Source organism: Tinamus guttatus, unplaced genomic scaffold (genome assembly GCF_059628265.1).
Source record: "Tinamus guttatus ecotype Peru unplaced genomic scaffold, ASM5962826v1 Tinamus_guttatus_pri_ptg001137l, whole genome shotgun sequence".
Lineage (NCBI taxonomy): Eukaryota > Metazoa > Chordata > Aves > Tinamiformes > Tinamidae > Tinamus > Tinamus guttatus.
The window spans coordinates 13,859-34,964 of NW_028289671.1; the positions used below are offsets into that span (position 1 = coordinate 13,859).

The 21,106-nt window shown below is 68.4% G+C and overlaps 1 protein-coding gene and 1 long non-coding RNA gene across 2 annotated transcripts; both read right to left on the reverse strand.

Annotated features, from left to right (window-relative positions):
- Positions 1 to 325: 325 nt before the first annotated feature.
- LOC104565430 (E3 ubiquitin-protein ligase BRE1B-like) lies at positions 326 to 19,861 on the reverse strand. The gene is made up of 18 exons (XM_088538657.1): positions 19,730 to 19,861; positions 18,781 to 18,948; positions 17,261 to 17,387; positions 13,905 to 13,969; positions 13,068 to 13,142; positions 12,504 to 12,623; positions 12,258 to 12,437; positions 11,173 to 11,308; positions 10,422 to 10,543; positions 10,100 to 10,153; positions 9,651 to 9,727; positions 8,914 to 9,031; positions 8,405 to 8,554; positions 6,353 to 6,565; positions 3,920 to 4,045; positions 3,146 to 3,286; positions 1,988 to 2,089; positions 326 to 502 (listed from the first exon to the last, which is right to left on the reverse strand). Exons 1-18 carry the CDS (start codon positions 19,859 to 19,861, stop codon positions 326 to 328), a joined length of 2,283 nt encoding a protein of 760 aa, XP_088394783.1.
- Positions 14,215 to 15,658, reverse strand: LOC148590725 (uncharacterized). The gene is made up of 2 exons (XR_015914268.1): positions 15,552 to 15,658; positions 14,215 to 14,360 (listed from the first exon to the last, which is right to left on the reverse strand). It is a non-coding gene; the product is annotated as an uncharacterized LOC148590725 (long non-coding RNA).
- Positions 19,862 to 21,106: the final 1,245 nt, after the last annotated feature.

Consider the following 21,106-nt stretch of genomic DNA (forward strand, 5'->3'; position numbering starts at 1 on the left):
ACACAGGGACACCCCTAGGTGACACAGGATGACCATAGGTGACACAGGGACACCCCGGGTGACCCAGGGACATCCCAGGTGACGCAGGGACACCCCTAGGTGCCGCTCAGCTGATGTAGACGCGGTGGAAGTCGTGCGCGCCGAAGGCCGCGTTGCACGGGACATGGGGACACCCTGGGTGACACAGGATGACCATAGGTGACACAGGGGACACCCCGGGTGACACAGGGACACCCTGGGTGACCCAGGACGCCCCTAGGTGACATAGGATGACCACAGGTGACCCAGGGACACCCCGGGTGACCCAGGGGACGCCCCGGGGCGCTCAGCTGATGTAGACGCGGTGGAAGTCGTGCGCGCCGAAGGCCGCGTTGCACTTGGGGCACTTGCGCTGGCGGCTCTCGTAGCGGCCGCGCACGCACTCGAAGCAGAACACGTGGAAGCACTTGGTGAGGACGGCGTCCTTCTTGCGCGCGTTGCAGCAGGGGCACGTGAGCCGCGCCTGGGGACGCAGCGCGCTGCCACCGCGGCCCGCGGGGTCCCCACGGTGTCCCCGTGTCCCCATGGTGTCCCCACGGTGTCCCCATGTCCCCACACGGTCCCCATGGTGCCCTCCCTGTCCCCACGGTGTCCCCACAGTGCCCTCCATGTCCCCATGCTGTCCCCATGTCCCCACACGTCTCCACGGCGCCCTCCGTGTCTCCACGGTTCCCCACGTCCCCATGGTGTCCCCATGTCCCCACACGGTCCCCACGGTGCCCTCCGTGTCCCCACGGTGCCCTCCACGTCCCCACGGTGTCCCCACGGTGTCCCCATGTCCCCACACGGTCCCCATGACGCCCTCCATGTCCCCATGCCGTCCCCACGGTGTCCCCATGTCCCCACGGTGCCCTCCGTGTCCCCACGGTGCCCTCCGTGTCCCCATGCCGTCCCCACGGTGTCCCCATGTCCCCACACGGTCCCCATGGCGCCCTCCCTGTCCCCACGGTGTCCCCACAGTGCCCTCCACGTCCCCATGCTGTCCCCATGTCCCCACACGGTCTCCATGGTGCCCTCCGTGTCCCCATGCCGTCCCCACGGTGTCCCCACGGCGTCCCCATATCCCCACACGGTCCCCATGGCGCCCTCCCTGTCCCCATGGTGTCCCCATAGTGCCCTCCACGTCCCCATGGTGTCCCCACGGTGTCTCCATGTCCCCACACGGTCTCCACGGCGCCCTCCGTGTCCCCACGGAGTCCTCCGTGTCCCCATCTCCCCACTGTGTCCCCATGTCCCTCCATGTCCCCCCATGTTCCCGTGTTCCCGCATCCACACAGCGTCCCCATGTCCCCCAAGTCCCTCCATGTCCCTCCATGTCCCCATGTCCCCATGTCCCCCAGTGTCCCACCATGTCCCACTGTTCCTGCATCCCCACGGTGTCCCCATGTCCCGCAATGTCCCCCATGTTCCCGTGTTCCCGCATCCACACAGCGTCCCCATGTCCCCCAATGTCCCCCATGTCCCTCCATGTCCCTCCATGTCCCCCAATGTCCCACCATGTCCCACTGTTCCTGCATCCCCACGGTGTCCCCATGTCCCTCCATGTCCCCATGTCCCCACACTGTCCCCGTGTCCCCACGGTGTCCCCGTGTCCCCCAATGTCCCACATGTCCCCCAGTGTCCCCATGTCCCCACACTGTCCCCATCTCCCCGCAGTGTCCCCATGTCCCCACAGTGTCCCCGTGTCCCTCCATGTCCCCACCCTGTCCCCATGTCCCCACGCTGTCCCCGTGTCCCATTCTGTCCCCGTGTCCCCCAGTGTCCCCATGTCCCCACGCTGTCCCCATGTCCCCACCCTGTCCCCGTGTCCCCACGGTGTCCCCGTGTCCCCCAATGTCCCACATGTCCCCCAGTGTCCCCATGTCCCCACACTGTCCCCATCTCCCCGCAGTGTCCCCCTGTCCCCACGCTGTCCCCGTGTCCCCACGCTGTCCCCGTGTCCCCGTACCCGGTACTCCTTGATCTCCTCCTGCAGGATCTGGTCGGCGTCGGCGTAAACCTCCACCTTGCGCTGCTTCTCCAGCTTCCGGCGCAGCCGCGACAGCTCCTCCTGCGGGGACGGGGACGTTGGGGACACGGGGACATGGAGGGTCATTGGGGACACGGGGGACACTGGGGACATGGGGGCCATTGGGGACACGGGGACATTGGGGACACGGGGACATTGGAGACACAGGGGACATTGGGGACACGGGGACATGGAGGGTCATTGGGGACACGGGGGACACTGGGGACACGGGGACATTGGGGACACGGGGACATTGGAGACACAGGGGACACTGGGGACACAGGGGACATCCCGAGCTCTCCCAGGGACACAGGGGACATCCAGGAACGTGGGGGACATCATGGGGACACAGGGAACAGCCCAAAGACCCAGGGCTGCCCCATGGGACCCTCCTGAGCCCCACGGGACCTCCCAGACCCCCTGGAGGACCCCCAGGAACCCCAAGAACCTCCAGGAACTTCCAGGAACCTCCCGGACCCCCAGGAATCCCCAGGACCCCCAAGGAACCTCCAGGAACCTCCCAGGACCCCTAGGAGCCCCCAGGAACCTCCTGGGACCCCCAGGAACCTCCAGGAACCCCAAGAACCTCCAGGAACCTCCTGGGACCTCCAGGAGCCCCCAGGACCCCCAAGAACCTCCAGGAACCTCAGGGGACCCCCAGGATCCCCAAGAACCCCCAAGAACCTCCCAGGACCCCCAGGAACCCCCAAGGCCCCCAGGAACCTCCCGGAACCCCCAGGAGCCCCCAGGACCCCCAAGAACCTCCAGGAACCTCCTGGGACCGCCAGGAACCTCCAGGAACCTCCTGGAACCCCCAGGATCCCCAAGACATCCCAGGAACCTCCAGGGACCCCCCGGAACCCCCAGGAACCTCCCGGAACCCCCCAGAACCCCGAGGAGCCCCCAGGACCCCCAGGATCCTCCAGGGACCCCCCGGAACCCCCAGGATCCTCCTGGAACCCCCAGGAGCCCCCAGGACCCCCAGGAACCTCCCAGAATCTCCAGGAGCCCCCAGGATCCTCCAGGAACCCCGAGGAGCCCCCAGGACCCCCAGGATCCTCCAGGGACCCCCCGGACCCCCCGGGCGCCCCGTCCCACCTGGGCGCGCTTCAGGCTCAGCGACTCCTTGTCCTTGGCCGCGCGGTTCTCGGCCGCGCAGGCCTGGAGCTCCCGCAGCCGCCCCTGCACGTGCTCCCCCTGTGCGCGCAGGTCCTCGGCCAGCTGGGCCGCCTCCACGGCCTGGGGACACGGGGACATCCCGGAGATCGGGGACGTCCGGGACGTTGGGGACATCCGGGACAGCGGGGACGTCCGGGACGTTGGGGACATCCCAGAGATCGGGGACGTCCGGGACGTTGGGGACATCCCGGGCGTTGGGGACATCCCGGGCATTGGGGGCGTCCCGGACACCGGGGGCGTCCCGGGCATTGGGGACATCCTGGGCACTGGGGACATCCTGGACATTGGGGGCATCCCGGATATTGGGGACATCCCGGACATTGGGGACATCCCGGATATTGGGGACATCCCAGGCATTGGGGACATCCCGGACACCAGAGACATCCCCAGGCATTGGGGACATCCCAGACATTGGGGGCTTCCTGGATATTGGGGACATCCGGGACATTGGGGGTGTCCCGGACACTGGGGGCTTCCTGCCCACCAGGCTCCCCCGGACGCCGGGGCCCCTTTCCCAGACACCAGGTCCCTCTCCTGGACCCCAGGGCCCCTTTTCCAGACATCTGGACCCTTCCTGGACCCCAGGTCCCTCTCCTGGACCCCGGGCCCCCCCCCCGGACGCCGGGGCCCTTTCCCGGACCCCAGGTCCATTTCCCGGATCCAGGTCCCCCCCGGCCGCCTGGCCCCCCGCACCTTCCTCTTGTTGAGCTCCAGCGCCTGCGCCCGCAGCGCCAGCTCCTTCTCCACGGCGCCCAGGCTGCCCTGCAGCAGCCGCTCCTTCTCCTCCAGCTTCTGCACCAGGAGCAGCTGCGCGTCCACCTGCGCGGGGACATGAGGGGACAGCGCGGGGACAATGTGAGGACATGAGGGGACAACATGGGGACGGGGACAGCATGGGGACAGCGTGGGGACAGGGACAGCGCGGGGACATGAGGGGACAGCGTGGGGACGGGGCAGCGTGGGGACATGAGGGGACAGCGTGGGGACAACGTGGGGACGGGGGGACAACGCGGGGATGGGGGGACAACGCGGGGATGGGGACAGCGCGGGGACATGAGGGGACAGCGCGGGGACGGGGACAGCGCGGGGACATGAGGGGACAGCGTGGGGACAGCGCGGGGACATGAGGGGACAGCGTGGGGACAACGTGGGGACGGGGACAGCGTGGGGACATGAGGGGACAGCGTGGGGACAGTGTGGGGACGGGGGACAGCGTGGGGACAATGTGGGGACGGGGGGACAACATGGTGACAGGGGACAGTGTGGGGACAGGGGGACAACATGGGGACAACATGGGGACAGCGCGGGGACAGGGGACAGCGTGGGGACAATGTGGAGACACGTCTGGGACATGAGGGGACACAGGGGGACAGCGTCGGGGACACGAGGGGACAGCACAGGCACGGGGGGACAGCGCGGGGACACGTGGGACGTGTTGGGGACATGGAGCGACACATTGCGGACACGAGGGGACGCGTTGGGGACATGGAGGGATGCGTTGGGGACACGCAGGGGACGTCTCAGGGACACATAGGGGTATTTGGGGACATTTTACGAGACGTTTAGGGACATTCAGGCACGTTTTGGGGACGTTTCAGGACATTTAAAGGACACCTGGGGGATGTCGTGTCCCCACCTGCGCCTCGAGCGCCAGCACCTCCCCGGCCAGCCTGTCCCCTCGGTGTCCCCATGGTGTCCCCACGGTGTCCCCTCGGTGTCCCCATGGTGTCCCCATGTCCCCCCATGTCCCCCCACCTGCGCCTTGAGCGCCAGCACCTCCCCGGCCAGCCCGTCCCCTCGGTGTCCCCATGGTGTCCCCATGTCCCCCCATGTCCCCCCACCTGCGCCTTGAGCGCCAGCACCTCCCCGGCCAGCCCGTCCCCTCGGTGTCCCCATGGTGTCCCCACGTCCCCCCATGTCCCCCCACCTGCGCCTTGAGCGCCAGCACCTCCCCGGCCAGCCCGTCCCCTCGGTGTCCCCATGGTGTCCCCATGTCCCCCCATGTCCCCCCACCTGCGCCTTGAGCGCCAGCACCTCCCCGGCCAGCCCGTCCCCTCGGTGTCCCTATGTCCCTATGGTGTCCCCATGTCCCCTCGGTGTCCCCATGGTGTCCCCCCGTCCCCACGGTGTCCCCATGGTGTCCCCATGTCCCCATGGTGTCCCCCCGTGTCCCCACCTGCGCCTCGAGCGCCAGCACCTCCCCGGCCAGCCCGTCCCCTCGGTGTCCCCATGTCCCCAAGGTGTCCCCATGTCCCCAAGGTGTCCCCATGGTGTCCCCATGTCCCCACGGTGTCCCCATGACCCCCCACCTGCGCCTTGAGCGCCAGCACCTCCCCGGCCAGCCCGTCCCCTCGGTGTCCCCATGGTGTCCCCATGGTGTCCTCATGTCCCCCCATGTCCCCATGGTGTCCCCATGGTGTCCCCATGTCCCCTCGGTGTCTCCCCGTGTCCCCATGGTGTCCCCACGGTGTCCCCATGTCCCCCCACCTGCGCCTTGAGCGCCAGCACCTCCCCGGCCAGCCCGTCCCCTCGGTGTCCCCATGTCCCCATGGTGTCCCCATGTCCCCCCGTGTCCCCACCTGCGCCTTGAGCGCCAGCACCTCCCCGGCCAGCCCGTCCCCTCGGTGTCCCCATGGTGTCCCCATGTCCCCCCATGTCCCCATGGTGTCCCCATGGTGTCCCCATGTCCCCTCGGTGTCTCCCCGTGTCCCCATGGTGTCCCCATGGTGTCCCCATGTCCCCCCACCTGCGCCTTGAGCGCCAGCACCTCCCCGGCCAGCCCGTCCCCTCGGTGTCCCCATGTCCCCATGGTGTCCCCATGTCCCCCCATGTCCCCTCGCTGTCCCCACCTGCGCCTTGAGCGCCAGCACCTCCCCGGCCAGCCTGTCCCCTCGGTGTCCCCATGCCCCTATGGTGTCCCCACGGTGTCCCCATGGTGTCCCCATGTCCCCACGGTGTCCCCCTGTGTCCCCATGTCCCCACGGTGTCCCCATGTCCCCCCACCTGCGCCTTGAGCGCCAGCACCTCCCCGGCCAGCCCGTCCCCTCGGTGTCCCCATGTCCCCACGGTGTCCCCATGGTGTCCCCATGTCCCCCCATGTCCCCCCATGTCCCCATGTCCCCCCACCTGCGCCTTGAGCGCCAGCACCTCCCCGGCCAGCCCGTCCTTCTCGTCGCGCAGCAGCCGCTGGATCTGGTTGGCCTTGATGCGCTCGGACATGAGTTTGAAGTTGGCGTCGTCCTTCTCGCGCAGCTGCTGCAGCAGCCGCAGGTTCTGCTCCTGCATGTCCTCGAAGGCCTGGCCGGTCACGTCCATCTCGGACAGCAGCGCCTCCTCCTCCTGCGGGGGCGTGGCGGCAGCGTGACGTCAGCACGATGGCAGCGTGACGTCAGCGCCACGTCAGTGTGACGTCAGCGTGACGTCAGCGTGAGGTCAGCGTGACGACAGCGTGAGGTCAGCGCAACGTCAGCGTGACGTCAGCGTGACGACAGCGTGAGGTCAGCGTGACGTCAGCGTGACGACAGCGTGACGGCAGCGTGACAGCAGCGCGACATCAGTGTGACGTCAGCGCGACGGCAGCGTGACGTCAGCACACCGTCAGCGCGACGTCAGCGTGACATCAGCGTGACGTCAGCGTGAGGTCAGCGCAACGTCAGCGTGACGTCAGCGTGACGGCAGCGTGACGGCAGCGTGACGTCAGCACAACGGCAGCGTCACGTCAGCACACCGTCAGCGCGACGTCAGCATGACGTCAGCGTGAGGTCAGCGCAACGTCAGCGTGACGGCAGCGTGACGTCAGCGTGACGTCAGCACAACGGCAGCGTGAGGTCAGCGCAACGTCAGTGTGACGGCAGCGTGACGTCAGCGCAACAGCGGCGTGACGTCAGTGTGGGGTCAGCGTGAGGTCAGCACAACGTCAGTGTGACGTCAGCGTGACGTCAGCACGACGTCAGCACAACGGCAGCGTGACGTCAGCGTGACGTCAGCATGAGGTCAGCGCAACGGCAGCGTGACGTCAGCGTGACGTCAGCGTGAGGTCAGCGCAACAGCGGCGTGACGTCAGTGTGGCGTCAGCGTGAGGTTAGCGTGACGTCAGCATGACGGCAGCATGACAGTGCCATGACATCAGCACAAGGTCAGCGTGACGTCAGAGTGACGTCAGCGTGACATCAGCGTCACAGCGGCATAAGATCAGCGTGACGTCAGCGTGACGTCAGTATGAGATCACCACGATGTCACCGCAACGTCAGCGTAAGGTTAGTGTTACGTCAGTGTGACGTCAGAGCAAGCTCAACGTGACATCAGCACAACGGCAGCGCGACATCAGCGTCACAACAGCATGACATCAGCGTGACATCAGCGTGACAGCAGCGTAAGGTCAGCGTGACAGCAGCATGAGTCAGCGTGACGTCAACGCGACGGCGGTGTGACGCCATCACAACAGCAGCATGACATGAGCATGATGACAGCATGATAGCACCATGACATCAGCATGAGGTCAGCATGACATCAGCACGATGTCAGCATAAGGTCAGTGTTACGTCACAGTGAGCTCAGCATGGCGTCAGCGTGACATCAGCGTGAGGTCAGCACGATGCCAGCGCAACAGCAGCACGAGGGCACCATGTCGTCAGCATGACATCAGCGTGAGCTCAGCATGACATCAGTATGAGGTCAGCGTGACGCCAGCGTGACGTCACCGGCAGCGCCATTGGCGGGGTGGGAAGGGGACAGCCTGGCCCAAGAGCGGCGTGGCCGCGTCCTGCTCGTTCTCTGACGTCACCCATGACGTCATCGTGATGTCATGGGGTTGGGGACAGGCGCAAGCGCTGCAGGTGCTCGATGGTGTCCGAGGCCCCGCCCCTCCGTGTCCCCGCCCCTCCGTGTCCCCGCCCACCCCGAGGCCCCGCCCACCTGCTTGGTGGCCGCCAGCTTGCGCTGCAGGTGCTCGATGGTGCCCGAGGCCCCGCCCCTCCGTGACCCCGCCCCCCGAAGCCCCGCCCACCCCGAGGCCCCGCCCACCTGCTTGGTGGCCGCCAGCTTGCGCTGCAGGTGCTCGATGGTGTCCGAGGCCCCGCCCCTCTGTGTCCCCGCCCCCCATGGTCCCACCCACCCCGAGGCCCCGCCCACCCCGTGGCCCCGCCCACGAGGCCCCGCCCACCCCGAGGCCCCGCCCACCTGCTTGGTGGCCGCCAGCTTGCGCTGCAGGTGCTCGATGGTGTCCTCGGCCGCGCGCAGGCGCCGCAGGGCGTCGTCGTCGGCGCCGCGGCGCCCGTCCCGGCGCTCCCGCTCCTCCAGCTCCCGCGCCCGCGCGCGCAGCTCCTCCACCTGCCGGGAATGCCGGGAACGACCGGGAGCGCCGGCAGGAGCGAGAAAACCCGGGGGGATAACGGGAAATGCGGGATGGGGAGGGATTCGGGTGTGCGTGGCGTGCTTTTTGGCATGTTTTTGGCGTGTTCTTGGCATGTTCTTGGTGTGTTTTTGGCATGTTCCTGGCGTGTTTTTGGCATGTTCCTGGCGTGTTTTTGGTGTGTTCTTGGCATGTTCTTGGTGTGTTTTTGGTGTGTTCTCGGTGTGTTCTTGGCATGTTCTTGGTGTGTTTTTGGTGTGTTTTTGGCATGTTTTTGGCGTGTTCTTGGTGTGTTTTTGGCATGTTCTCAGCGTGTTCTCCGCGTGTTCCCGCTCACCTCGGCCTTGCTCTTGCGCTCGGCCGCCATCAGCGTCACCTTGTCCCGCTGCTCCTTGGGTGCCGACTTGTACATGTCCAGCAGCAGCTTCATCTCCTTCTGGCTCTCCTGCGCCTTCCTGCGCACACGCGTGGCACATCCATGTCACACCCGTGTCACACGCGTGTCACACCCGTGTCACATCCGTGTCACACGCGTGTCACACCCGTGGCACATCCGTGTCACACGCGTGTCACACCCGTGGCACACCCGTGGCACACCCGTGTCACACCCGTGTCACACCCGTGTCACACCCGTGGCACACCCGTGTCACACCCGTGGCACACCCGTGTCACCCCCCCATGTCCCTATCCCACCCCCACGGGGAGGAGGGGGATGCGAGGAGGGGGGAACACGCGTGTGCTTGGCGTGTGCTTGGCGTGTGCTTGGTCTATAGCCCCCCCGACACCCCATAGGACCCTACAGAGACCCCAAACCCCCCATAGGTGCCCCCCACAGCCCCCCCCGGCTCCCTATAGACCCTATAGATGCCCCCTGGCACCCTACAGCCCCCCCATAGCCGCCCCATAGACACCCCATCACCCCATAGCCCCCTATAGCCCCCCCATCACCCCATAGCCGCCCCATAGGCCCCCCCATCACCCCATAGCCCCCTATAGCCCCCCCATCACCCCATAGCCCCCCACAGCCCCCCCCCAAAACGCCCTATAGCCGCCCCCCCTGCAGCCCCTCCTCACTTAAGCTCCGCCCGCAGCTGCTTCAGTAGCTCCGCCTCTTTCTTCTTAGGCTCCTCCCCCGAGGAGGAGGAGGAGGCCTTGGGCCGGGCCCCTCCCCCCCCGGGGCCCCTCCAGCCCCCGCGGGGGGGGGCCGGGGGAGGCGGCGGAGGGGGCGGTTCCCGGGGGCGGGGCGGGGGCGGGGCCACCGCTGGCTCCTCCTCCTCCGGCCGCCGGGCGCCGCCCCCCTCGCTGGGGGTGGGAGGGGGCGGGGGCTCCTCCCGTGGCCGGGGCGCGGGGCGGGGCTCGGTGGGGGGCGGGGCTTGCGGCGCCGGCCCCGCCCCCTCCTTGGGCAGCGGCTCCTCCTCCTTGGGCGGGGCCTCCTCGGGGCCGCCCCCCCCTCCTCCTCCTCCTCCTGGAGCTGGGGGGGCAGGGGAGGGGCCGGGGGTGGGGCCTGCGGGGGGCGGAGCCACCGCGGCCGCGGGGGGCGGGGCCTGAGGGGCGGCACCGCTCGCCTGGAGGCGGAGCTGGAGGGAAGCAGAGACGGGGGCGGGGTTAGGGGAGGCTCAAAGCCCCCCCAGTGCTTAGCCCCGCCCCTACAGGTTTGACCCAGCCCCGTGGAGCTGTGGCCCCGCCCCCAGGCACTTTAGCTCCGCCCTCAAGGTTATCAAAGCCCCCCCCACTTGGTCCCGCCTCCAGGCACTTTAGCTCCACCCCAAGCTTGTCCAGGCCCTGCAAGGCCTGGCCCCGCCCCCTCGGGTTGGGCCCCGCCCCCGGCACCCTGGCCCCGCCCACCTTGGCGATGTCAGCCTGCGCCTCGCGCAGCTTCCGCTTGTAGCGCTGGACGTCACCCTTGAGCTGGTGGTTGTGGTTCTGCAGGCTGGAGATGAGGTGGCGCATCTCGCGGTTGATGGGGCCTGGGGACACCAAGGGGACATGGGGACATTGGGGACATCTCGCGGTTGATGGGGCCTGGGGACACCAAGGGGACATGGGGACACTGGGGACATGGGGACATCTCGCGGTTGATGGGGCCTGGGGACACCAAGGGGACACTGGGGACATGGGGACATCTCGCGGTTGATGGGGCCTGGGAACACCAAGGGGACATGGGGACATTGGGGACATCTCGCGGTTGATGGGGCCTGGGGACACCAAGGGGACATGGGGACATTGGGGACATGGGGACATCTCGTGGTTGATGGGGCCTGGGGACACCAAGGGGACATGGGGACATCTCGCGGTTGATGGGGTCTGGGGACACCAAGGAGACATTGGGGACATTGGGGACATGGGGACATCTCGCGGTTGATGGGGCCTGGGGACACCAAGGGGACATGGGGACACTGGGGACATCTCACGGTTGATGGGTCCTGGGGACACCAAGGGGACATGGGGACATTGGGGACATGGGGACATCTCGCGGTTGATGGGGCCTGGGGACACCAAGGGGACATGGGGACACTGGGGACATCTCGCGGTTGATGTGGCCTGGGGATGTGGGGACGTTGGGGACGTTGGGGACATCGCGGACGCGGACACGGACCCGCCTGCTCGTTGGCCGCCAGGTTCTGCTCGAACTCGATGCGCAGCATCTCGTACTCCTTGCGCACCTGCGCCAGGGTGTCCTCCAGCTGGATCACCTCCGTGCGCAGCTTCTTCTGCACGTTCAGCTCGTCGCTCTGCGCGGAGCGCGGGCGCGTGAGCGGCGCCGGGACCCGGCGGGACCCAACACAACCCAACGGGACTCAACTGGACCCAACAGGAGCCAATGGGACCCAACACAACCCAACGGGACTCAACTGGACCCAACAGGAGCCAATGGGAGCCAACAGAACCCAACGGGACTCAACTGGACCCAATGGGACCCAACGGCAGCCAATGGGACCCAACAGGACCCAACTGGACCTGGCACGACCCAATGAGACCCAATGGGACCCAACGGGACTCAATGGGAGCCAATGGGACCCAGCGGGACTCAACTGGACCCGACGGGACCCAACAGAACCCAACGGGACTCAATGGGAGCCAACGGGACCCAGCGGGACTCAACTGGACCCAATAGGACCCAACAGAACCCAATGGGACCCGGCACAACCCAATGAGACCCAACGGGACCCAACAGAACCCAACGGGACTCAATGGGAGCCAACGGGACCCAGCAGGACTCAACTGGACCCAATGGCACCCAACAGGACCCAAAAGGACTCAACGGGACCCAGCAGGACCCAACAGAACCCAACGGGACTCAATGGGACCCAGCAGGACCCAATGTAACCCAGTGCGACCCAATGGGACCTAATGTGACCCAGCGGGACCCAACATCAGCCAACGCAACCCAATGTGACGCAACAGGACCTAATGTGACTCAATGGGACCCAACATGAGCCAGCGGGGCCCAACGCGACCCAACGCAGCCCAACAGGACTCAATGCAACCCAATGGGACCCGGCAGGACCCAATGTAAACCAACATGACCCAACGGGACCTAACGTGACCCGACAGGACCTAATGGGACCCAACATGACCTAACCCAACCTAATGTGACCCAATGGGACCCAACGCGACCCAACGCAGCCCAACAGGCTGCAACGCAACCCAACGCGCCGCAAGGTGTCCCCGCGGTGCCACCTCCATGTGCTCGATGTGGCGCAGGTGGCTGTTCTTGGTGGCCAGCAGCAGCGCGCGGGCCTCGTCCAGCTGCGTCTTCACCTGGAGGCTCTCGTTGTAGAGCAGCGAGAACTGCGACTGCAGCACCTTGTACTCGAGCGTCTCCTTCACGGCCTCCTCGGGCAGCGCGCGCAGGGCCACCTGCGCCAGCGGCGTCACCGGGCGTCCCCGCGCGGCCCCGCGGCGCCCCGCGTTCCCCGCGCCCACCTTGAGGCGCTCGTGGCCCCGCACGGCCTCCTGCAGCTCCTGCTGCAGCTTCTCCAGCTCCGCCATGCGGCTGTTGGCCAACTCCTGGTTGCCCTCGAGCTCCGCGTTCAGCATCTCGAACTGGGGGGAACGGGGCCGTTCGGGGGGTTCTGGACGCTCGGGGACGTCCCCAGGGCCCAAGGGACGTCCCTGTCCCCATCAAGTCCCCAGTGTCCCCCTAGATCCCACAGGAACCTCCCAGGAACCCCCTAGGTCCTCCAGATCTGTGTACAGCTCCCCAAACTGTGAGGAAATGGGGCTTTTGGGGCATTTTGTGGGATTCTGTGGACTCAGAGACACCCCCCCGCCCCCAAGGGACATCCCTGTCCCCAACAGGTCCCCAGGGTCCCCCTAGACCCAACAGGAACCTCCCAGGAACCCCCAGATCCTCCCGCCCCATGGTTGATATTTCAAAACACAAGGAATAAGGGAACAATTCGGGGGTTTTGGGGTGTTCTGGTCACTGAGGGACCCCCCAGCCCCCCGGGACACCCCCGTGTCCCCAGTGTCCCCAAGGGCTGTCACCTTCTGCATGCTGAGCGTGATCTGGCCTCCCTGGAAGCCCCCCGAGCTCCCGGACGCGTAATAGCCCGAGTTGAGCTGCCACCGGGGGGACACGGGGGACACGTCAGGGGACACCTCAGGGGACACGTGTCCCCATGTGCCCCGTGTCCCCTCATATCTATCCATGTCCCCCATGTCCCCCCCCGCGTCCCCCATGTCCCCCGTGTCCCTCCGTGTCCCCTATGTCCCTCCATGCCCCTCTACGTCCTGCCATCCCCCACATATCCCCAATGTCCCCATTATCCTTGATGTCCCCAAATGTCCCCAATGCCCCCCATGTCCCCAATGTCCCCAATGTCCCCGTGTCCCCAATGTCCCCGTGTCCCCATTGTCCCCAACGTCCCCTGTCACCTGCTCCAGCGCCTCGGCCAGGTGCCGGTTGAGCCGCTGCTCCCTCTTGCGCACAGCGCGCGCTGTCCCCAATGTCCCCGTGTCCCCAATGTCCCCATGTCCCCATTGTCCCCAATGTCCCCATTGTCCCCAATGTCCCCGTGTCCCCTGTCACCTGCTCCAGCGCCTCGGCCAGGTGCCGGTTGAGCCGCTGCTCCCTCTTGCGCACTGCGCGCGCTGTCCCCAATGTCCCCAATGTCCCCGTGTCCCCAATGTCCCCAATGTCCCCGATGTCCCAAATGTCCCCATTGTCCCCGTGTCCCCGTGTCCCCTGTCACCTGCTCCAGCGCCTCGGCCAGGTGCCGGTTGAGCCGCTGCTCCCTCTTGCGCACGCAGCGCGCTGTCCCCAATGTCCCCAATGTCCCCGTGTCCCCAATGTCCCCAATGTCCCCAATGTCCCCGTGTCACCTGCTCCAGCGCCTCGGCCAGGTGCCGGTTGAGCCGCTGCTCCCTCTTGCGCACGCGCGCGCTGTCCCCAATGTCCCCATGTCCCCAATGTCCCCAATGTCCCCGTGTCCCCATTGTCCCCAATGTCCCCATTGTCCCCAATGTCCCCGTGTCACCTGCTCCAGCGCCTCGGCCAGGTGCCGGTTGAGCCGCTGCTCCCTCTTGCGCACGCGCGCGCTGTCCCCAATGTCCCCATGTCCCCCAATGTCCCCGTGTCCCCAATGTCCCCGTGTCCCCAATGTCCCCAATGTCCCCAATGTCCCCTGTCACCTGCTCCAGCGCCTCGGCCAGGTGCCGGTTGAGCCGCTGCTCCCTCTTGCGCACGCGCGCGCTGTCCCACTGCAGATCCTCCACCGTCGTCTCCATCTCCAGCACTTTGGTCTCGGCCGAGGTCGCCTTGTCCTGCAGCTCCGCCAGCTGCCACCGCGCGCCCCGTGTCCCCGTGTCCCCGAGGGAGAGAGGGCGGCGTCAGGGGGCCACCAAGGGGTCCCCAAGGTGTCCCCGAGGGTGCCCAAGGGAGACAGGGTGACATCAGGACACTGGTTTTGTCCCCAGTGTGTCCCCAAGGGGGTCCCCAGGAGGACAGGGGCACCCTGGGGTCCTGCAGCTCCACCGCTTGTGTCCCCAAGGTGTCCCCAAGGGGTCCCCAAGGGTCACAGGGTGGCATTAAGGGGCTGCTCTGGCCACTTGTGTTCCTGTGTCCCCAGGGTGTCCCCGAGATGTCCCCAAGGGTCACAGGGTGACATTAAGGGGCTGCTTTGGCTACTTGTGTCCCCAGGGTGTCCCCAGGGTGTCCCCAAGGGGGGGTGCTCTGACACTCAAGGAGGTGACAGGGACCAGGAAAAGGTGACAACAAGTAACAGAGACCCCAGAGAGAAAACAGAAAGTGACAGCGGGTGACAGGTCATGGGAGACAACAGAAAATGACAATGGGTGACAATTGGTGACAGCGGGGCACAGCAGGACATTAAAGATGACAGATAATAACAGCTACTACGAAACCATAGAAAATGGCAGTAAATGAGAAAAGATGACAAGAAACAATGAGAGGCAACAAGAGCTGCCAGTGGGTGACAGCGGGTGGCAGGAGGTGGCACTGGGGGCAGGGAGGGCGCAGCAGGTGACGCGGTGGCACTGGGGACGCAGCGGGTGACAGCAGGTGACATGGGGACGCGGCGGCACTGGGGACACAGGGGGCGCAGCGGGTGACACGGTGGCACGGGGGACACGGTGACGCGGGTGACACGGGTGACGCGGGTGGCACTGGGGACAGGGAGGGCGCAGCGGGTGACGCGGGTGACACGGGTGACACCGGGTGACGCAGTGACGCGGCGGCACTGGGGACAGGGAGGGCGCAGCGGGTGACACGGGTGACACGGGTGACACCGGGTGACGCAGTGACGCGGTGGCACCGGGGACAGGGAGGGCGCAGCGGGGTGACACCGGGTGACACGGGGGACGCAGCAGGTGACGCGGGTGACACCGGTGACACCGGGTGACGCGGCGGCACCTCCAGCCCCGCGCGGTGGTGCTGGGGACAGGGAGGGCGCAGCGGGTGACGCGGGGGACGCGGGTGACACCGGGTGACACCGGGTGACGCAGCGGCACCTCCAGCCCCGCGCGGTGGTGCTGCTCCTGCAGCTGCAGCGCCAGCTCCTGCAGCCGCCGGTTCTCGCGCAGCAGCTCCCGGGTGACGGCGCGCGGGGCCTCGGCCACCTCGGCTGGGGACAGGGGACACCGCGACGTCACCGCGATGTCCCCCCTTGTCCCGGGCGTCCCCACAATGTCCCCATGTCCCCCCCCCGGTGCTCACTGTGCACCAGCAGGCGGGCACCCGGCTCCCAGCCGTGTGTCCCCCATGTCCCCCCGTGTCCCCAATGTCCCCACATTGTCCCCAATGTCCCCCATGTCCCCCCGTCACTCACCGTGCACGAGCAGACGGGTGCCCAGCTCCCCTGTCCCCAGCAGTGTCCCCAGTGTCCCCCCGTACTCACCGTGCGCCAGCAGCCGCGCTCCCAGTGCGTGTGGCCGCCGCTGCGCTGCCACCAGCCGCGTCCCCGTGTGTCCTCATGTCCCCTCATTGTCCCCATGTCCCCCTCATTGTCCCCATGTCACTCACCGTGTGCCACCAGCCGTGCTCCCAGCGCGTGGGGACGCCGTTGTGCCGCCGCCAGCCCCCGCACCAGGCGGCAGAGCAGGGCCCGCGCCGGCGCCAGCCGTGTCCCCGTGTGTCCCCATGTCCCCTCATTGTCCCCATGTCCCCTCATTGTCCCCAATGTCCCCATGTCACTCACCGTGTGCCACCAGCCGTGCTCCCAGGGCATGGGGACGCCGTTGTGCCGCCGCCAGCCCCCGCACCAGGCGGCAGAGCAGGGCCCCGCGCGGGCGCCAGCCGCGTCCCCGTGTGTCCCCATGTCCCCTCATTGTCCCCAATGTCCCCATACTCACCGTGTGCCACCAGCCGTGCTCCCAGGGCATGGGGGACGCCGTTGTGCCGCCGCCAGCCCCCGCACCAGGCGGCAGAGCAGGGCCCGCGCCGGCGCCAGCCGCGGCCGCAGCTGCAGGGCCCCCTCCTCGGCGCTGCCCCCCGCCAGGGCCGCCAGCAGCGACGCCAGCGCCGACGGCAGCGGTGACGGCAGCGGTGACGTCACGCAGGCCCCGGGCGGGGGACGGCGCCGCCGGCCCCCCCCGGCGGGGGAGGGGGAGGGGGGGAGGAGAGGGGAGGGGAGGGGGCGGAGGGGGGGCGGCGGGGGAGGGGGGGGGCGGCGGGCGGAGGGGGGGGCGCCTGGGGGGGCCGCCCAGGGCGGGTCTGGGGGAGGGGGGGCGGGGTTAAGGGAGGCTCCTCCCCCATGAGCCCCCCATGACCCCCCTCCATTGACCCTGGACCCCCCCCACCTGGATCCCTCCCCCATGAGCCCCCCACGACCCCCCCATTGACCCCACCCACTTGGAGCCCCATGACCCCCCCATTGACCCTTGACCGCCCCCCACCAGGACCCCCCCCATGAGCCCCCCACAACCCCCTCATTGACCCTGGACCCCCCCCACTTGGACCCCCTCCCCCCATGAGCCCCCCCATTGACCCTCGACCCCCCCCCACACCAGGACCCCCCCCCCGTGAGCCCCCCCGCAACCCCCCTATTGCCCATCGACCCCCCCTTCTCCTCCAGGGCCCCCCCCAGATACCCCAGGGCCCCCCCAGCCCTTTGCCCCCTCCCCAAATAACCCCCCATGTCCCCTCCCCCCATGTCCCTTTGTCCCCCCCCATGTCCCTTTGTCTCCCCCCCCCCCATGTCCCCTCGTCCCCCCCTCCTCACCGCTGCCCGCGGGGGGGTCTCCGGGTGCAGGGGGGGCCCCCGGGGGCTCGGGGGGGTCCCCGGGGGGGGGGCTCTCGCCCTCGACCCCCCCCCGCCGCAGCAGCAGCGCCTGGAGCTCCGTGTCCAGCTGAGGGGACAAGGGGGGGACGTTGAGGACACGGGGGGACACTGAGGACACGGGGGGACATTGTGGACACGGGGGGACATTGGGGCCAGTTTGGGATGTTCTGGGGTCACTTTGTCATCTCGACCCATTCTTGATCACTTTGGGGTCATTTGGGGACAATTGAGGGAAGTAAGAACTGCATTAGGAGCAGTTGACCCAAAATTCGGCACCCTGGACCCATTATCGCTCCCACAGAGGCCGTTTTGGGCCATTTCCAGTCACTTTGGTGACGTTTTGGGCCATTTTCATTCCCCGGAGCCATTCAGGGCCAATTTCACTCCTCTTTGGGCCATTCTGGACCAATTTTGGGCACCTGGGAGCCATTTTTGGCCATTTTCACTCCCCTCGGGGCCATTGAGCACCATTTTCAGTCACCCTAAGTCCATTTCGGGCCATTTCCAGTCTCCTCAAATCCCTTTTAACCCATTTTCAATCACCTCGGGTTCATTTAAGACCATTCCCAGTCACCTATGGGCCACTCAGTGTCATTTTCTGTCCCCAGAACCCATTCAGGGCCATTTAGGGCCACCTGGGGGCCATTTCGGGACATTTCCTGCCCCCCGGCCCCATTCAGGGCCATTTCGAGCCCTCCGGGTGCCATTTCGGGCCATTTCCAGTCTTCTTGAATCCCTTTTAGCCCATTTCCAGCATTTCCAGTCACCTGCAGTTCATCCAGGGTCATTTTCTGTCCCCAGAACCCATTCAGGGCCATTTACGGCCATCCGGGTGCCACTTTGGGCCATTTCCTGCCCCCTGGGCCCATTCAGGGCCATTCCGAGCCACCCGGGCGCCCTTTCGGGCCATCCCCCCGTCCCCAGCCCCATTCAGGGCCATTTGGAGCCGGGTGCCATTTCAGGCCATTTCCCCAGTCCCAAGGACCCGTTTAGGGTCATTTAAAACCCCCCAGGTGCCATTTCGGGCCACGTGGAGCCCCCCAGCCCCATTTTGGGCCATGTGGAGCCCCCCAGGTGCCATTTCGGGCCATATGGAGCCCCCCGGGCGCCCCTCGGGGCCGTCCCCCCGTCCCCAGCCCCATTCAGGGCCATGTGGAGCCCCCCGGACGCCCTTTCGGGCCATTCCGAGCCCCCCGGACGCCCTTTCGGGCCATGTGGAGCCCCCCGGGGGCCCCTCGGGGCCGTCCCCCCGTCCCCAGCCCCATTAAGGGCCATTCCGCACCCCCCGGGTGCCATTTCGGGCCATGTGGAGCCCCCCAACCCCATTTCGGGCCATGTGGAGCCCCCCCAGCCCCATTAAGGGCCATTCCGAGCCCCCCGGACGCCCTTTCGGGCCATGCGGAGCCCCCCGGCGCCCCTCGCGGCCGTCCCCCCCGTCCCCGGCCCCGTCGCCGTCCCACCTGCGCCCAGTAGCGGTGCACCAGGCGCAGGGTGGCGTCGTCCGTGGCCTGGCGCTTCTCCAGCTTCTCGATGCGCTCGCGCAGCTCGTCCTCGCACGCCTGCCGCTGCTCCAGCCGCTCCGCCAGCTTCTTGTTGCGGAACTGCAGCACCTTGGCGTCCATCTCCTCCTGCGGGGGGGCCGGCAAGTCGGGGGGGGGGTCTGGCGTCTGGGGGGGGGGTCTGGGGGGGGGTCTGCAGGGCCCCGGCGTCCGGGGGGGGTCCGGGGGGGGGTCCGAGAGGGGGTCCAGGGGGAAGTCCGGGGGGTCCAGGGGGCCCCGGCATCCAGGTGGGGGTCGGGGGGGGGGTCCCGGGGGCCCCGGCGTCCGGGGGTGGGTCCAGGGGGTCTGGGGGGGTCCGGGTGGGGATCCGGGGGGCCCCGGCGTCCGGGTGGGGGTCCAGGAGGGGTCCCGGGGGCCCCGGCGTCCGGGGGCGGGTCCGGGGGGGCCCCGGCATCCCGGGGGGGGTTTCTGGGGGGTCCGGGGGGCCCCAGCATCCGGGGGGGTCCGGGGGCCCTGGCGACCGGGTGGGGGTCCGGGCAGGGTCCGGGAGCCCCGTTATCCGGTTGGGGGGGTCCGGTGGGGGTCCAGAGGGTCCAGGGGGCCCCGGGGTCTGGGTGGGGGTCCAAGGGGGGGTTCCGGGGGCCCTGGTGTCCGGGGGGGGTCCCAGCGGGTCCGGGGGCCCCGGGGTCCGGGTGGGAGTCCAAGGGGCCCCGGCATCCGGGGGGGGTTCCGGGGGGGGTTCCCGGGGGCCCCGGTGTCCGGGGGGGGGTTCCGGGGGCCCCGGTGTCCGGGGGGGGTCCCAGGGGGTCCGGGGGCCCCGGCGTCCGGGGGGGGGTTCCGGGGGGGGTTCCCAGGGGCCCCGGTGTCCGGGGGGTTCCAGGGGTTCCGGGGGCCCCGGCCCCCCGCGCACCGTGCTCGACACCCCCCCCAGCCGCAGCGGCTCCATGAGGGTCGTGGGCGGCTGCTCCTCCCGCGGCGCCTTCTTGTCGGGGGGGCCGGCGCCCCCCTCCCCCGCCGCCCGCTTGGTCCCCGCCCCCGACATGGTGCTGGGGGGGGCGGGGCGGGGCCTGGGGGGGACCTGCGGGGAGAAATGGGGTAAAAAAGGGGGAAAATGGGGGCAGGAGAAGGCCAACTGGGGGAGGAACACGGAAGAGTCCCGGCCCCCCTCCCCGAGGGCTCTGATCCCCCCCGGCCCCATAGACCCCCCCCAAACTCCCCCATAGACCCCCCCTGGACCCCATAGACCCTCCGGGCCCCATAGACCCTCCGGGCCCCATAGATCCCCCAAGCTCCCCCATAGACCCTCAACCCACCCCACAGACTGCCCGCGGGCCCCATAGACCCCCACCCGCCCCATAGGACCCCCAAATTCCCCCATAAATCCCCCTGGGCCCCATAGGCCCCATAGACCCCCCCGGGCCCCATAGGCCCCATAGACCCCCCCCAACCTCCCCCATAGACCCCCCCCCGGCCCCCACCCTCGGGCCGCGGCGCCTCGCGCAGAGACACAGAAGCGACGGAGGCGACGCCGGAACTGACGTCACCGCGCGCGCCTCGCGAACGTAGCAGACGGGGTGGGGAGGGCGGGGGCGTGGCCAGGCGCCCTAGTGCCGCGCGGCGGAAGCGGCCGCCATCTTGCCGTACGGCAGAGACGGCTGCCATGTTGCCACGGGGCAGAGGCGGGCGCCATCTTGTTGTCCCGGGCGCCTTCCTGTCACGGGTCGGGGCAGGCGGGGCGGCCCCCCGGCGGCGCCGTCTCGATGGTCAGGCGGCTGCTCTGGGCCGCCCTCCAGGCCGACTCTGTGGTTTCCTGGAGGTGTAACGGTCTGGGGCACGTCCCCCCTTGTCTTCCCCTTGTCCCCCTGTCGCCTTATGGCCCCCCGCGTCCCCATCGTCCCCCCATTGCCCCCCTGTCCCCCCGGCGCCCTATGTCGCCATGGGCTGCACGGGGAGTGCGCAGGCGCGGAGGGGGGGGGGCTGCAGGGGGGCGCGCAGGCGCAGTGGGGGAAAGCGCACGGGGAGCGCGCAGGCGCAGTGAGGGGGGTTGCATGGAGCGTGCGCAGGCGCAGTGCGGCGGGGCGGGACCGTGCCCGCTCGCCCCGCCCCCGCGCAGGAGGGAGGCGGGCGCGCGCCGAGGCCTGACGTCACCCGTGACGTCGTTCGCGCCGGGCCCGAGCTGCAGGTGGGCGGGGCCTCCGCTCGTGGGGAGGCGGGGCCTGTGCAGGAGGCAGCGGGGGGGGGGTCGGTACAGGGTGGGTGGGGCCTTGCAACCCCAGAGGGGGCGGGG

What these genes read in the sequence shown, in the direction of transcription:
- LOC104565430 (XM_088538657.1), bottom strand. Translation starts at nt 19,861, where the DNA reads ATGTCGGGGGCGGGGACCAAGCGGGCGGCGGGGGAGGGGGGCGCCGGC. An exon ending in TCACGCTCAGCATGCAGAAG is followed by an intron (nt 12,624 to 13,067) that starts GTGACAGCCCTT and finishes CGTTCCCCCCAG; the next exon opens with TTCGAGATGCTGAACGCGGA. An exon ending in CCCCGCCCCCCGCGGCCGCG is followed by an intron (nt 9,728 to 10,099) that starts GTGGCTCCGCCC and finishes GCCCGGCCCAAG; the next exon opens with GCCTCCTCCTCCTCCTCGGG.